Source organism: Stegodyphus dumicola, chromosome X2 (assembly GCF_044657685.1).
Source record: "Stegodyphus dumicola isolate Sdum_Otavi_A_Nest chromosome X2, ASM4465768v1".
NCBI lineage: Eukaryota > Metazoa > Arthropoda > Arachnida > Araneae > Eresidae > Stegodyphus > Stegodyphus dumicola.
In genome coordinates this window covers 29611812-29628811 of record NC_140781.1, presented here as the reverse complement: position 1 = coordinate 29628811, position 17000 = coordinate 29611812, and the positions used below count along the sequence as shown (strand labels likewise).

The 17000-nt window shown below is 31.7% G+C and overlaps 1 protein-coding gene across 1 annotated transcript in view; it reads right to left on the bottom strand.

Moving 5' to 3' along the window:
* The window catches only part of LOC146992718 (uncharacterized), a 29894-nt gene that overhangs the window by 11688 nt on the left and 1206 nt on the right, over nt 1-17000 (bottom strand). Inside the window, exons 2-3 of the mRNA XM_085809776.1 lie at nt 2727-2953; nt 1307-1405 (exon numbers count right to left, since the gene is read on the bottom strand). Of these exons, the coding sequence (XP_085665902.1) occupies nt 1307-1405; nt 2727-2953 (326 nt within the window). The remainder of the gene's footprint in view (nt 1-1306; nt 1406-2726; nt 2954-17000) is intronic.

Sequence of the window (17000 nt, the reverse complement as noted above, 5' to 3'; positions counted from 1 at the left end):
ATATTACATGGATAGCCTAGATGACTGATTACTATTTTTTTACTTTACTGCAAAATGACAAGGTATTTATTAAAAAAAAAAAAAAAAAAAAAAAAAGGTTTAAAAAGATTTTGCGGTAAAATTGTAGTATACGTTATTACGGCCTTCGCACGATTTTGAAAATTGTCGCCAAGAACAAAATGAGCCGTTTACTGCTCATCATCATGTCACCAAATCCCGCTGTACCATACATGGAGATTATTCTAACCAAAGAACGTCTATGTAAAGTAGAAAAGGTTTCATACACGTAAATGCTATTACGCCGCTAGAAAGCGGAGGGAAAATTTGCCAAGAGATTTGGCGACGTAACCTGGCGGGCAGAATTTCCCTCTCCGTGATGTGTAAAAAAAAATTGAGAAACACGTGTTAAGAAGAAACGTTCTTTGACAAAAAAGAAAAAAAACTACGAAAATGCGTTTTTAAAAACGGATTTTCGTTTTTTTTTTAAACCTCAAAATAACTAATCCATGAATTAATTTACTTGCGCCAAAAAATATTTTCTTTTCCTTTAGAGTTTAAAGAAATTTTAAACGATATTCATCTTATGAACTCTTGATAACGTTACCTTCGAATTTCGACACCAGTTTCGAGCTTTGGCGACAGATATATCGCGCATGCACAGCTGTTTCCCTCTATGATGGAACGGAGCCACGTCTGTTACAGAGAGGTTTTCCTTCTTTATAATACATATTCTTTGATTCTAACCTTCATGTACCGTATACTAGGATTAAACCCATTTTGTTTTATACGAGAACAGGTACTTTCTTTAGTTCATGCACTGCACATGCGATTCTCGAGGTTACTGGAAACCAAAAGTTGCGGGAAACTTGCTTTGCCTTTCTAAAAGAAGACAATCAAATTGGAGCTGCGAAAATTGGCTCTATGCCAGCTGCCCGAATGACACTCACGTGATACACAATTCACCAAAAAAGTGATCTCTTCCGACATCGGCGCAAAACTCGCCTTTTTTGGCAGGATCGTTGTGTGAAATTCACTGACTTTTCCAGATTTTGACTAAAACACTTAAATTCCCTGACTTTTCCCTGAATTTTTTGGTCAATTTCCGAATTCCCTGACTTTTTCCGGTTTTCCAGGTAGCGTGGCAACCCTGATAATACTTACAGTAATTTACTAAAAAATTTCATGATCATTAAGAGGATTTCTAAATTATTACTGTAAATAAAATAGCAGAAGCCGATTGGACAGCTAAACCGACTTTCCAGTGACTGACTTAGCACAAATATACGAATGCATTTTCAACACTCACCTGTTTCATCTTTATCATTTTTCTCTTCACCATTAGTTTGCTCTTGAACATTTTCAGCATTAATTTCTATTTCTTCACCAGTTATAGGATTTCGACGAACTATTAAACATGTAGAAATTCATGCAAAAATAAAAATAAAGGATAGGAATTTAAATAAAAATACATGGGTAAAAACTCTTTAAACTTAATGAATTTATAAACAGATAATTAAAAGCCATTAAAATCAAGGAAAATAAAAGTTTAGGAATCTATAAACAAAACAAACAAGTAAAATAATGTTTTTAAACAGTACTGCATAACAGAATGGTAAACAATAAAAAATTAAAGCAAATGATTTTTTAAATGTGGCGATAATGCAAAAATTAAAAAAAGCAGCAAACGATAATACTAAGTTTGATTTTATCCAAAAATATTTCAGTCTACAAAGACTTTTGCGAGATAAAAACATTTGTCTTTATTATTAATTCATGCAATTTTGTTACGAATAGATTATAGATCTTATTATTAAAATCTCATTCAGAAAGTTTTATGGATAGAGCCCTATTTCAATGAAAATTTATAAGTGTACGAACACTTTTGAGAGCCACTGTATACTCACTATTCGTGTTAAGAATGGAAGTTATTTCCAGATAGAAAATTCAATAACTGAATATAAAGTACTAACAGGCACTATGGCTAGCACCAAGGTAATTGTGTTGCCGAGGTACAGTGTGCGGCACTGTATGTTTGGCTGTGTATGCTAAGTGTGGGCAACCTGGAAATTTCTTTACCACAGTTGAAGCAAGTTCTTCACCCAATTTGGAAGGGTTTGCTGTGTTGGCACTTTCCCAATGCAAAAATGATTCCTGACCTTAATGCAGCATCATTGTTCAAGAGCTCTTGGTCTTGGAAGAACACTCAACAACAAACGAGAAGAATACATTAGACCAACACTCCAGTTACTGACGACATGTGCAAGAAATTTTATGCGACCGCATAACTGTTATTCTGAAGACTCATCTGTGCATGCCTACATAAGACTGAGCATCTGAACAACATAAAGCAAGAAACAATATGCTAGTTACTGCAACATACCTATCTTGCTAGTTTTAAACCATCTTGCTTTTTCTGTACCTTATATAATCACATGCTTTTTCTACCATACCCAATATAATCACACACACACTACAAGGAAGAAAACATCTATCTCTCAGCAGTTGGCTTAAAAAATTAATGACACTTTTTTCTAACTGGAAACTTCTCTGAAAAGACCACCTGCACTTTCAGACAATTTTGGTTTTCCATGAAAAATGGCCGATTTAGACAAGATGTTCAATATGAACACAAAGAAATACAGGTTACTTTTAGAGATGGTCATTACAAGTTTCACAGTATTTTAAAAGCACTTTTTTCCCTGAAAAATACTTATGTAATTACCTACCATATCGCTTCTTAACTGATCTAGGAGCAACTACAGTTTCATTTGCAAAAACATTAGACTGCATACGATTTGTTTTTGCAGTAGACGAGACAGAATCAGATGTACCAAACAGTCTATTTTGTGTAGTTTCAGGCTCCTTTTTTTTCTCTCCTCCATTTGACACAGGAAGCTGTGAATTGCCCAATCCAAAAATGTCACTAGATCCACCACCTGGAGGCTTCAATACCCTAAAAATTAAAACAATTATATATTAGATTTGCAAATATTTTTATATAAAAACTAGCAGCTTCGCTGCCAGCCTTCGTCTGGCTTTTAAATGTGCCGGAAAAAAATGGCTGAAGGAAACACAAAACGTTAAATTTAAAAACTGCATAGAATTTTACTCTGCAGAACAACTTCATAAAAAAAAACGTTATTATGTATAACAAAATTACAATGAAATAAGTAATATCCCTTAATACAAATATTAATTATCCTAATAAACAAATTAACCAAACTTAACTTTGCAAAATCTTAAGAACTCAAATGGTATAAAGGTTGTTAAGAAATTTATTTCCTTAAAAAATCACTCAAAACTTTTCAATATCTTAAAAACAGTGAAATGAGCAATAAATAACATAAAAGAATACAAAAAACAAAAACTTTTGAAAAGCAAATTATAATTATAATTAATGATATTTTATCTTATATTTTCAAGAGAAAAAAAATTACAATGAAATAAGCTATATCTCTTAATACAAATATTAATTATCCTAATAAAAAATTAACTTTCCGTTGAAGAAAAAAAATCATGCAAAACTTTTCAATATCTTACAAACAGTGAAATAAGCAAAAAATAACATGAAAGAAACTCAAAAAACAAAAAATTACGCGCACAATTTTACTCTGCAGAACAACTTTAAAAAAAGCATCAATAAAAAATGTATTATATATATAAAAAAATGACAATGAAACATACCAATCTCTTAAAAACAGTGACATAAGAAATACGATGAAAAATTGTTGCCAAACCCATATTTCTAAAAGAATGAAACTATTCAAAATGATGCAATTTCATCAAAAATCTATCAACAACAATCAGACTGTTGCCAAAATCACATTTCTAAAGATGTGAGATGTATACTCGGAAGCTTCATTTAAAAAATTCTTTAAAAATACAAAATATTATCATTTTTCCAAAATTCTTTTTGTAAAAGCAGTTGCAAGGATGAAAGTTTAATGTGTCCAAAAATCAAAGAAAAATAAACAGTACATTTTTAAAAATAAACTTTTTTAGAAAAAATTCCGTTGAAAAGATGTTAAGCTTCCTTTGTTAAATAAATTCGTATTTAATAGATTTATTGGAACACAGAATTTATTTTAAGTTCGTAAAATAGCTAAGTGCCTACGTTTCATGACGATGTGAAAAGGGAGTGTATAGAGTAAAATCTCGCTTTCCTATAGTCCATTATGTCTCAAAATGACGCAATTTCGTCACAAAACATAAAATAAAAAAAATTCTAATTCGAATTTCGAAAAAATCGCTTCGAGGTGCACTGGCTCTTGTCTAGAGGCACCTATGTACCAAATTTCGTAGTCATGGGTCTATTAGCTTACGCGCAGCGTGAATGAAAGACACAGACTCTTTCTTTTATTATATGTAGAGATTACAGTATAAAATTGCTTAACTTTTTATTGTTAGAAGGTGTTGTTGCACCCAAAGATAATATTCTATTGTTTACACTATGTTACAGTTGAAGTGCCATTTCACTGTTGCTGTATATAGTGATATCTCGATGTTTTTCATTTAAATATAAATGAACAATGTAGTCGCTAAAATTTGTATACACCAAAACAAGATCAATTTGTCAAACTGCCAATGTCAAGTCACCTTTCGTGTTCAAATCATCAAGCATTGCAGTTGCCTTTTCAAAATCATAACAAAAATTAATACAGTACTAATATCAGGAAATTGAAAGCTTTGTTTTTCCGAATATAGTTTATAGAACTCTCACCTATAATTTTAAACTACATTTTTTAGTTTTTAGGTATATTTGGCATATAACACACACCCTTTCCTTAGCAAAAACACCTAAAGATGCATGTGCAATATCTTTTGAAGTGATTCATTCGAAAATTTTGCCCAAGCTTTCGAACAATGGTCTACTGAATTGGCAAGTGATAAGAACAATATGTGTGTGTGGGAGGGGGTGAATCCTTGAGGAAGTAAATAACTCTGCAAAGAGGGCATTATGTATTCAATGGAAGAATGCACATGAATGTTATTCTAGGTTTTCGGAGAAAAAAATTTGAGCTATGAATGCACCTCTGACCCAAATGAATTCACCGAATTAGGAGTTGTATGTTTCTCTTTCTGTAAACATTTGTAAACACGATTTTGAAGTGAGCATCAAAGGTAAGATACAGACAAGGAAGGAAAAGGCAACCAAATATGGCATGCCAAACTAGAAATAGCATGTGAGTGGATAATAAAAGCACGGAGGTAAATTAAATTTGACACAATTAAAAAGTCATTAAAAAAATTCAGTACATCTAACAATCTAGATGGATCAGAAGTTTGTTTATATGTGATCATAATTACAATGATAGATGAGATAGAATTCAACAATGTGGCTGAAGATATAATGAAGATGAATATGATGAACTTTTCATACTAACAGATTCGGAAATTTTTTTATGTTCATAAGGAATGTCATTTCTTTTAAACACACAGCATTTAGGTACATGTAGAAATACAATTTTTGTATGCTTATTTTTTCCTTAAAGCTATGATTTATATATCCAATGTATAATGTACACCCAGAAATTTATATTAATGGTACATGTTACATAACAGAATATACGGTACTTTCTAATCTATCTGTACTGAAATACAAGCTCACAAATTTCACCAAAATAAAAATCTATTAAGTTTTGATTTGAAGCTTTAGTTTACACAAGGAGGTTAGAATAGAAGGAGGGAAGGTTCAACTCAAACGGTGAAGCTTGGCGGCCATCTTCTTGTTATCACCGTGACTTGTGCAAGGAAATCTGTCATTGCAACAGTTTTTTCTTTTCTTTTTGAAGCATGTCAGCTTGTGTTGCATATGGGTGCACAAATAGATTCTCGAAAAAAATTCTGGGCGTTATTTTTCACACGTAAGTATTGATTTTCTTTTTTTATGTAATACGACAACTATGTCAAAAAATATCACGTCATGTTGTTTTCTTTCCAGATGTGAAAAAAAAGGGACTTAAATAATCAAAATAGGTTACGTAATATAACTATAATCAAAATATGTTAAATACATTTCAATGTTTCTGTTTATAGCTGGTATCTTCGTTACTTAAGATACAATGCTATATGGTAGGATTTAAATTGTATAATTTGAACGTTTTAGTTAATTCGTTTTATAACTTTCATTAAAAATAAGAAATCAATTGTTACTATTATTATTAATTGCAAAGGTGTTAAATTAAGAAATGCTTTTCTTTATATATTAATTATTATTCATTTTTTTAAGTTAAGATAAACTGTTCTGCTGTTAAAATTTTTTTGCATAAACTTACAAATTTCTGAGCAGTATAGTGATAAAATTAAGTAAAATATTTACACAATTGAACATGTGGAAAGATGTATCCAAAAACTTATATAGGTGTATTTCTGTAATTCAATTTAATTAAAGGCAGTTTCTTTGAGATTAATAAATATGAAATGCACATAAACTGAAATCATTGAATTCACATAAATCTGTTTTATTTTATTAAGATTTATTTTCTAACCTAAGCAAATCTGTGAAATATGCAGAAACATCATTTTTTAAAGGCTTTAATGTTATGCGCAAGCATTTAGTTTTCGAACTATTTCTTAATATTTTGCTGTACATAGTAAATTATGGATATCATCTTTATTACTTTAAAACAAAAATTCAACAACAGCGAGGCATTTCATTATTAATTTAACATATTTTTACTGGAAAATAAATGCACGGAACAGCTTAGAAACACGTACATGTCACTGCCGTAACGCAATGTTTTGAAGTCACAAACATGGACGCCGCTTATTCGACGGAGTTTCATTCTCCCATAGTGGAGGAAACTGCGAACCCTCCCTCCTTCTGTTCTAACCTCCTTGAGTTTACATAAAGAATTTTAAAACTTTTCTTTAGATAAGAAGTAGCCAACCCAAAACCCTGTCAATTCACATAATAATGATAAAAAGATTCTTTACTGATCTTGCGGTGTGTGAAAATGACCAGATTTTTTTCTAAGCCAGTGTGGAACAGGCTGGTTGGTTTGGTTACAGCAAAGCACATAAGAGTTACCTGCCTAAGAAAAGTGATGCCTTCATGGAGGACCTTGTAATGGAAATTGGCTTAAATCCCCATTACACACGTGACAAATCACGAAAATGCACATACTGCAAGCCAGTTTATTGAGAACTAAAGACAGGACAAAGTACCAATGTTCAAAGATTTTACTACTCGGCCACTAGGTAGCTCAGTGTGAAACGGTATAATTTCAGTAACTGAGGCAGAAAGGAGACTACTTTATGAAAAACAATATTACCTAATATTAAAGAGAAACCAGGCCTGTGATGAGCTCTAGTACCGTGCCAGACTGATGTATTAAAGTGAAACCATCAAAACAGACCCAATAATTCTGAACTTTTTTAAAAATCTATCTTAATTTAAAAGGTCACCTTGGAGAACCATTATTAGTGAAATTCATTATCAGTATGCCTTTATATTCCCAGAAATATTGTACACTTCCAGAAATGACTGCCATAAAAGAAACTGTATTTATTATCAACATATATGCTGTGCTAATATAAACAAAAATCGGTTATTAATGTTATATGAAAAATCTTTTTCATTTTTATTTTTGGACAAAATGGTTAATTTTATGGATATCCTATTTTTTTATGTTCAGCATTTCATTGAATAATTTGACACCTGATAATTACTTTTTTTATCAAAATATACTCTTTTGAAAGTTAAAAGCTTTCTTCCTTATTTTACAGCATTCTAAAAAAATATCCATTTGAAATTCTTCAGATGATTTAATTTCATTATATTTTCTAAGTACAACTATAGCTGGGATAGAAATCCAGAAATAATTTCATACAGCAGTCTTTCTTCAGACCTAAGATTGGTTTGGTTTATTCAATTACAGCAAAGCATCGAGGGCTATCTGCCTAACGGGAGGGATGCTTTCGAGGAGGACTTTCTACAGGAAACTGGCTTGTATACATGTTATACATGGGGAAAACACCCATGCAGCCAGACTGTTCGCAAGATTCGAACCTTGGACAGAACTACCAGTATTCAGCAACTGTACCACTTGGTCACTGGTGGGCTCTCTTCAGACCTAAAAAGTTCCTTGAAACGTCTCTAAAAGACATACTTATTTGATTATTAAATATGTTTCTCGTACAACAGATTAGAGTTAACTATATCAACAAAAAATACATGAGTGCTACCTGCCCAATGGAAAGGATACTTTTAGGCAGGTCTTTTTAAGGAAAACTGGTTCACAATCTCAACACAATGGGGAAAAAAAAAAAAAAAAAAAAAAAAATTGCATGTGGCCAACCTGTTTCCAAAATATAAATCCAGGTTGAATAAGAATTTATCAATTTTTTCACTTGACTTCTAAGCCCAAATGGAACAGCACCAACAAAATCCATACAATTTATACAATATAAAGTCAACAATCAAAGAAAAAACCCTCCTCCCTAAGTGTGTGTGATTATGGCAAAGACTCGAGGGCTATCTGCCTAAGGGGAGGGATGCCTTCGTGGAGGACTTTCTAAGGGAAACTGGCTCGTATACACGTTACACATGGGGAAAACCACGAAAACGCCCATGCAGCCAGCCCATTCGCGGGATTCGAACCTTGGACCGAACTACCAGTGTTCAGCGACTTTACCGCTCGGCCGCTGGTGGGCCCCTCCTCCCTAAGAATGGAAAATAGAATACTCACCAAAGATGTGTAGTTTCTCTGGTTTTTCTCCTTTCTAGCCAAGATTCCTTCACATTGCTTTTAAAATATCAGCCTAGGAAAACTGCATAGCCAATCATAATGTATCGACTGACTGATGTATCCATATTGGCCACATAACATATCGATGCTGTCCACAAACACACTTTCCGTGTTAATTTAGAACTCGCACAACAAAAATCAGTTATATTTTCAAAGGACTAGTTTTGATGGTATTACCAAACCAGCATCCTTAGCTACAAAAGTGCAAATGAACGAGATAAGATACAGTGATTAGATAAGAAAGACTGGACAGGAGTTAAGCCATTGGTGCCATCTGTTGATGAAGCGAGAGCTAAAACATAATTTCCTTAAAGGCTAAAGGTAAAAATTGGAATCAGGGTCGTTAACTACAACAAGCTTTCAGTGATTGTGGGAGGTTAACATTTTTTTAAAACTAAGCAATGAATGAAGCCTCAATGATATCATGACATGTCACCTTACTAGATTTAAACAGATGACTTAATTACAGAATTTTCCAAGTCCCAATGATTCTGGACCTCTGACTATAACCAAGAATATTTATAGAGTGCCATTTTTTAGAACTTCTGCTGAAGCCAGGCATGGCATTGAAATATAGAAGAATAGTTTTTCATTTTAACATAAGCATAAATATTGGAAATTTTCTTCTCAATTCTTAATAAACTTTTTGATTTTCAAGTCACCAAAAATTAAAGAAATATTCCCATGTCTACATAAACGACACATTTTTAATCATTTAAAGCTTTTGTTTAGAATATGTAACCTGACTTTTTTTAAATTAAAATTTTACCATTTGTCTTATTGATGGTTGCATGTGTAACATGGCTGGCACCCAAGTGTTCAAAATGTAAATATTTACATAAGCGAAATATGAGTGAAAGGTTTGAGATGAACTGTCACATGAAAAATGTGTCTTAAGTACGAAAAGAATTATTAAATCAGTTCAAGAAAAAGATTCAACATTCGTGGAAATGATGACATGAAGTGTTAGATTCTTTCATTCACAATGTTAAAAGGAATGAAAGAGCTCTTGATTTCTGAGAGATGTGTACCAGCAAGTCTGATCCTTTAACTAACATATTTGCAGTATCAGAAATATACAAATCAGTTTTATTATGGATGAGCTTCAAGTTAGTGACTACAATGTGATAGATGAATGTCACTGTGAAAATTGCACAAATGTATGTTGAAGTGCTTCTGAAGTTATTGTTATATATGTAACTGTAACTGTATCTATTATTATCTTTAATCATAACTGTAGTATAGTAGATGAGTAATGTAGAATAAACAATATTTTGTACATCTTGTAATCATCACTGAGCACGTACCCAACACATATAAAATACAACACATGGCGCAGCCCGTTGTTGATTAAAAAAGAAAATCTTTTTTGAAGAACCATGCAGCCTCCGTAAAGATGTTCTAAACAAAAACATCATGGGAAGTTGTTTACTGTGAAATCGAAACTTATATCGCTGGTAAGTGAGTTGTTTATTTTTATTTTAAGTGCCTAAAAATACGTATATAAAAACTATTTAAAGTCCTAAATTAAATATGGATGGATTAAAGCCACCAAGTAATCTAAGTTTCGAAGGAAATTTAAGCGAAAATTGGAAGAAATGGAAACAAAAATTCCAAATTTATATGTTAGCGTCTGGTGGTATTACTAAATCACCTGAAATTAAAGTAGCTATTTTATTGCATATTATTGGTGAAGAAGCACTTGAAAAATTTAATACTTTTAATTTAAGTGAAGAAGATAAGAAGGATGTTGACAAAGTAATTGAAGCTTTCGAAAATTTTTGCATACCGAAAGCAAACGAAAGTGTTGATAGACATATATTTTTCTGTCGAACACAACATGTAGGTGAATCGTTTGATGATTTTTTAACCGATTTAAAGAAATTAAGTAGCAACTGTGAATTTGAAGAATTAAAATATAGTTTAATACGGGATAGAATAGTAAGTGGAATTCTAAATAAAAATCTCAAAGATAGATTATTAAGGGAAGATCAGCTAACATTGGAGAAATGTATTAAAATGTGTAAAGCTTCTGAATTAGCAGAACTTCAGCTGAAAACTTTAACCGAAGAAAATAAAATAGAAGCTATCAAACGTAATAAATTTCGACCTTCAGAGAAAAAAAGTCAGCCTTGTAAGAAAGACTTTCATGTAAAACAAAAGCAACAAAGCACTAAATCTTCTTCAAACTATCAAGGAAATAAGTACAATAATCCAAAACCATGTAGAAAATGTGGAACTTTTCATAAGTTATACAACTGTCCCGCTTATAATAAGATTTGCTTGTACTGTAAAAAGAAAAATCACTTTTCTAAAATGTGCACTTTTAAAAATGTTAATGTTATACAGAATAATTTAGAGCATAAGTTACATAATAATGGTAATGAATATATTTTAGGGTCAGTAGAAGATACAAATCCATTTTCTAAAAATAAAACCGAATGGTTTGAAAAACTAAAAGTAAACATATCTAAATATTTATTTGTTAAGTTGGATACTGGAGCTCAGTGTAATGTGCTACCATTGCCTAAATTTAAACAATTAAATTTAAGAGAGAAATGTTTGACTAAATCAAAAGTCACTTTAAATAATTACAATGGTACTACAATTGATGTAGTTGGAAAATGTAAATTATTATGTGAAACATCGAAAGGGGACAAGGATGAAATAGATTTTCAAGTTGTAGCATGTGATAAAAATGTTCCAGCTATTTTAGGTTTACCTACATTGCAAAAATTAAACCTAATACAAAGGATTTGTACAGTAAATCCTGATTCTAATGAAAAGTTACCAGAACTTTTAAAAGAATATCAAGATTTGTTTAAAGGAACTGGGAATTTAACTGGATATACATATCATATTAAATTACAACCAGGAGCTGTTGGTAAAATAAAACCCTGTAGGAAAATTCCACTTAGCTTATTAAATCCATCAAAAAAGGAATTAGCAAGAATGGAAAAAGATGGTATTATAAAGAAAGTTAACCAACCAACAGAATTCGTGAATTCATCAGTGGTAGTAAGGAAAAAGGATGGAAATTTAAGAGTGTGTTTAGATCCTCAGCACCTTAACCAAAATATACCGAGAGAACATTATCACATACCAACCTTTGAAGAAATTTCATCTCAAATGACAAATGCAAAGGTCTTTAGTATTTTAGATGCAAACAAAGCATTTTGGCAAATTAAACTGTCAGATTCAAGTTGTGAATTTACTACATTTAACACTCCGTTTGGTAGATATTGTTTTTTGAGGTTGCCATATGGTTCATCACCAGAAGTTTTCCACAGAAGTTTTTCTGAAATTTTTAGTGATTTAGAAAGAGTTCAAATATATATATAGAGAGATGACTTATTAGTTTGGGGTAAAGATAAGAAAGAACATTATTCAAGATTAAAGAAGTTGTTGGACAGAGCCAGAGAAAAAAATGTTAAATTTAATTTAAATAAATGTAAATTTGGGCTGAATGAAGTGAAATATATGGGACATATATTTTCTAAAGATGGTTTAAAACCAGATGAAGACAAAATTAAGGCTATTCTAGATATAAAACCACCAAAAAAATGTGAAAGAATTAGAAACTTTCCTAGGATTGAATGTATATGTTTCTAGATTTATACCTAATGTATCAGAATTGACATCATGTTTAAGAGATTTGTTGAAAAAACAAGTTATCTGGAACTGGAATGCAACACATGAAAAAGCATTTAGAAGACTAAAAGATGTCTTGGTAAATAAACCAGTTTTACAGTATTATGATATAAACTTGCCAGTAGTTTTATCTGTAGATGCATCTCAAGAAGGACCAGGAGCAGTCTTACTGCAGAATAATTTACCAGTGGCATATGCATCTAAGGCATTAACAGATACACAGAAGAATTATGCTCAAATTGAAAAGGAAACTTTAGCTATTGTATTTGCGTGTGAGAAATTTCACCAGTATATATTTGGAAAATATATTACTGTGGAAAGTGATCATAAACCACTGGAATCAATTTTTAAAAAGCCATTAAATAAATGCCCTGTAAGACTACAAAGAATGCGTATAAGATTACAGCCATATCAGTTTGAGATAAAATATAAACCAGGAAAAGAACTTTTTATAGCGGATGCATTATCAAGATCATTCACTGATAAAGGATCTGATTTCTTTGAAGGAGAAATAGAAGCTCATGTTGGATTAGTTGTAGAATGTATACCAATGTCTAATGGTAAAATGGAAGTTTTTCAACTGGAAACAGAAAAAGATGAAGAACTACAAGTTTTAAGAAAATTAATTAAAACTGGATGGCCAGATGAAAAATGTATGGTTCCAGAACTGGCAAAACCATATTTTAACTTCAGAGAAGAACTATCAGAAGCAAATGGATTAATATTTAAAAATTCCTGTGTTGTTGTACCAAGAAGTTTACGAAAAGATATGTTAAGCAGAATTCATTATGGTCATTTAGGAGTAGTAAAATGCAAGATCAAAGCAAGAGAAATATTATATTGGCCAGGAATGTCCAAAGAAATTGAAGATTTGGTACTGAATTGTCAAACATGTTTAAGTTTACAAAAAGCTAATACTAAAGAACCAATGATATCTAAAGAAATACCTAATGGTCCATGGGAAGTATTGGGAACAGATATCTTTTACTTTCAAGGAAGGGATTATCTAATAGTAATAGATTATTTTAGCAAATATGTTGAAATTGGATATTTGGAACATTTGTCAAGTGTAGCAGTGATAAAGCAATTGAAATCAATTTTTGCAAGACATGGTATTCCAAAAATAGTATATTCGGATAATGGTCCACAATATAATTGCAGGAAATATAAAGATTTTGCAAGAAGATGGAATTTTGAAACCAGAACTTCAAGTCCAAAATACCCACAGTCTAATGGAATGGTTGAAAGACATATTCAAACTGTCAAGCGAATGTTAGAAAAAGCTGTAGTTGACAACAAGGATCCATATTTAGTTTTACTGGAATATCGTAACTCTCCTATTTCAGATGAAATTAAGTCACCTTCAGAATTGATGTTTGGAAGAAAAGTAAATGGATTGATGCCTATAAAAGAGAATTTTGTCCAAGCTAAACGATATGAAGACCATAAACAACATTTACTGAAGAGACAAACCTTACAAAAAAGTTATTATGATAGGAATGCAAGACCATTAAAACCACTGAAAACAGGAGATCATGTTTACATAAAAGAGAAAGGGAAAAAACAAAATGAAAGAGGGAAAATTATAGAAGAAGCAGAAAGACCACGTTCATATACAATTATAAGAACAGATGGAAGAACTGTAGAAAGGAACAGAAGAGACCTTCTTAAAGGAACTAATCAGGAAGAGTTTGCAATACAAAACAACTATGAGAATGAAGTTAAGTCCTTCAAAATCTAACAGAAGTGTTGTGTCACCAAATAGCAAAAGAGGTATAGTATCATCAAATTTTTCAAATGGACATAACTACGTCACTCGATCTGGTAGGACTGTTAAGAAACCTTATTATTTAAAAGAATATGTTTAATTTTACTACTATTATTATTTTTTATAAAAAAGGGAGATGTTATATATGTAACTGTATCTATTATTATCTTTAACCATAAGTGTAGTATAGTAGATGAGTAATGTAGAATAAACGATGTTTTGTACATCTTGTAATCATCACTGAGCACGTACCCAACACATATAAAATACAACACAGTTATCAGACGTCTGCTTAACCAAATTCCTGAAAACAATAAAATGTCGGACGCCACGAACAAGAGAAACTGGAGAACAAAAATAAGATACATTTTTATAAACATGTTTGCAATTGCTGAAATTATTAACAGATTTAGATTTAAATACAATTCACAGAAACATTTTCCAGCAGATATCTTACCAAACTTCTATAACCATTGGGAGATTCTTAGCTACAACAATTTCGCTGGAACCGATGTTACAGCTAGGTATGCGAAACAGATTGTGACTGAAGTGAAATATTTTATTTGCAGCTGTGTCTTGCATAGGTCCTCTCTTAAGTCAACCAATCAGACACCACGAGAAAATATTCCCAAACATGTTTTTTCCTGACACGCAGCCATGGCAAGTTTTTAAGTCGGATAACGGTTTAACAATTCTGATACCATTATAAAAAGTATTTTTGACTCTAGTGTAGAATTGGGTGCCCCTTCGATTGGCAACAAATTTTGTTCAATTTTGACAAAGAGTAACTTTTTTATAACATCGTCAATCTCCTGATTTTTTTAAAGTGAAAATAGATCGATGTGTACATGTGCAAAGTCAAGGCAGTGTGCAATGTCGCGTTTGTTCAATTCTCTGATGTTTTATTAAGTGAAAATAGATACGGACACAGAGTTTGTGCAATTCTTCGACTTGTTATTTTGGTTTTGTGTAATGACCATCTTAATATTGTGTCTTGCTGTTGCCGATATTGGCGTCAAAAATGAATCGCTAAAAAATATAAGGGGCACTCAATTGTAAACTTTTACCACATTTTCTTTTGATATGTTTACATACTTAAATTTTGAAAGTTTAGCAATCTTTTTAACCAAAATTCCCATTCTGCACTGGATTAGCAACTTTTAACATAATGACTTAGGTTTACCTTTTTTCAGAAATACGCAAAAACAGGTCTGATAACAAATACTTCTTTACTAAACTAATTCCAAATAATTTTTCCTAAATTTAAAAACCTGTTGCACGATAACAGAAGTAAGATTAAAACTTTAGATTACAGAAATGCAATTGAGGCTCTTGCCTAAAACAAGGAATACCTTCGTGAAAGAACTCTTTGGAAAATTTTCTTGTCTTTATGTTACATAAGGGAAAAAACAAAAACTTCAATGTAACCAGCCCATTTGCTAGGATTTGAACCCATCCATATCAAACTACCTTCAGTACTAACTGGCTGCTAGTGAGTCTGCAGGACAAGATACTGCATCAAAAAAAAAAAATCCCAGTACACATCATATAATAAAAATAACATCCACTTAAATGGAAATATTGATATCAGGTAATGATATTGTTGCCATTAGCAGAACACGGATTAAAATGCAAGTATTCAATTTTTAAAAATCTTGAAAATCAACAGAGGCATAATGATTGTGATGTGAAGAGTTTAAATGATACAACTCTGATATACGCCCTAATTTCACCAAATGTGGCGATATGTGTTCTGCGCTGGTTTTTTGCGCATTGTATGACAACCCTGTTGACCTTGAAAAATCTTTCGCTGGAGTTCCTTGGTTCGCGTCATGCTTTGTGTCCGAGAAGCTAGGGGGGAAAGATAAAATGGTGGAAGTTGTTGAATTGAAGTTCCGCAAAAGGAAATATCGTCGTGGGTATTTGGAGGTGTGGAAAGAGGGTCTGGGAGATTATTTTTAGTGGCTGTGCATGACAGAAGTAGGGATTTGTGATTGTTATTTTATTTATTTGTGAGCCATAGTATGAATTTTCTGGATAGTGTGTCTGGCTGTCATATAAATACGATAGTGATTACGTGGCGGCATGTTAAAGGCGATATGAAATTGGTATTTCTTCTGTTCGAAAAAGCATTAATTTATGGTAAGTGCATTTTATTTTATTCTTGTTCTTATTTTGTAGAATGTTATGTTCATTGTTTTTTTAGTATGAATTTCTGTCGTTTTTTTTTTAATCGTTTGAAATTTAATTTAGCTTTTTTGTTGATTAGTGCATACCGTCTAATTTGTGCAATTCATAGATGTTTTTTAAAGTTGAAACAGAACTCTGTATACATGGTATTCTTTGAAATTTACTGTTATGTTAATTTATTACAGTGAGGTGCGCGTAGTTCATAGATTCGTTTGTTGCATAAATTGTGCAATTCGTAGATTTTTTTAAGTTTAAACAGGATGCTGTGTACATGGCATTCTTTGAAATTTATTGTTAATTTATTAAAGCGAGGTGTGCGTAGTTTGTAGATTCGTTCGTTGCCTAGATTGTGCCATTCGTTTGTTTTTTTAAAGTTAAAACATATCACTGTGTACAAGGAGTGTTGTCAAATAATTTTGGTTAGAAACTTTACGGTTTTGCTATCTAAATTTTTTGTTTCGAATTTTTAGCCTAAATTGTGTGTTCAAAACATGGTTTTTGCATTTTCAAAAACAGTGTTTTTGGAGATATTTTAGGCTTAAAGTTCGAAACGTAGACAAAAAATTAGTTTGGCGACTTGAGGGCACATATCAGAGTAGTTCCGTTTAAATTTATATGGTCGGACATTTCTGAATATTTAT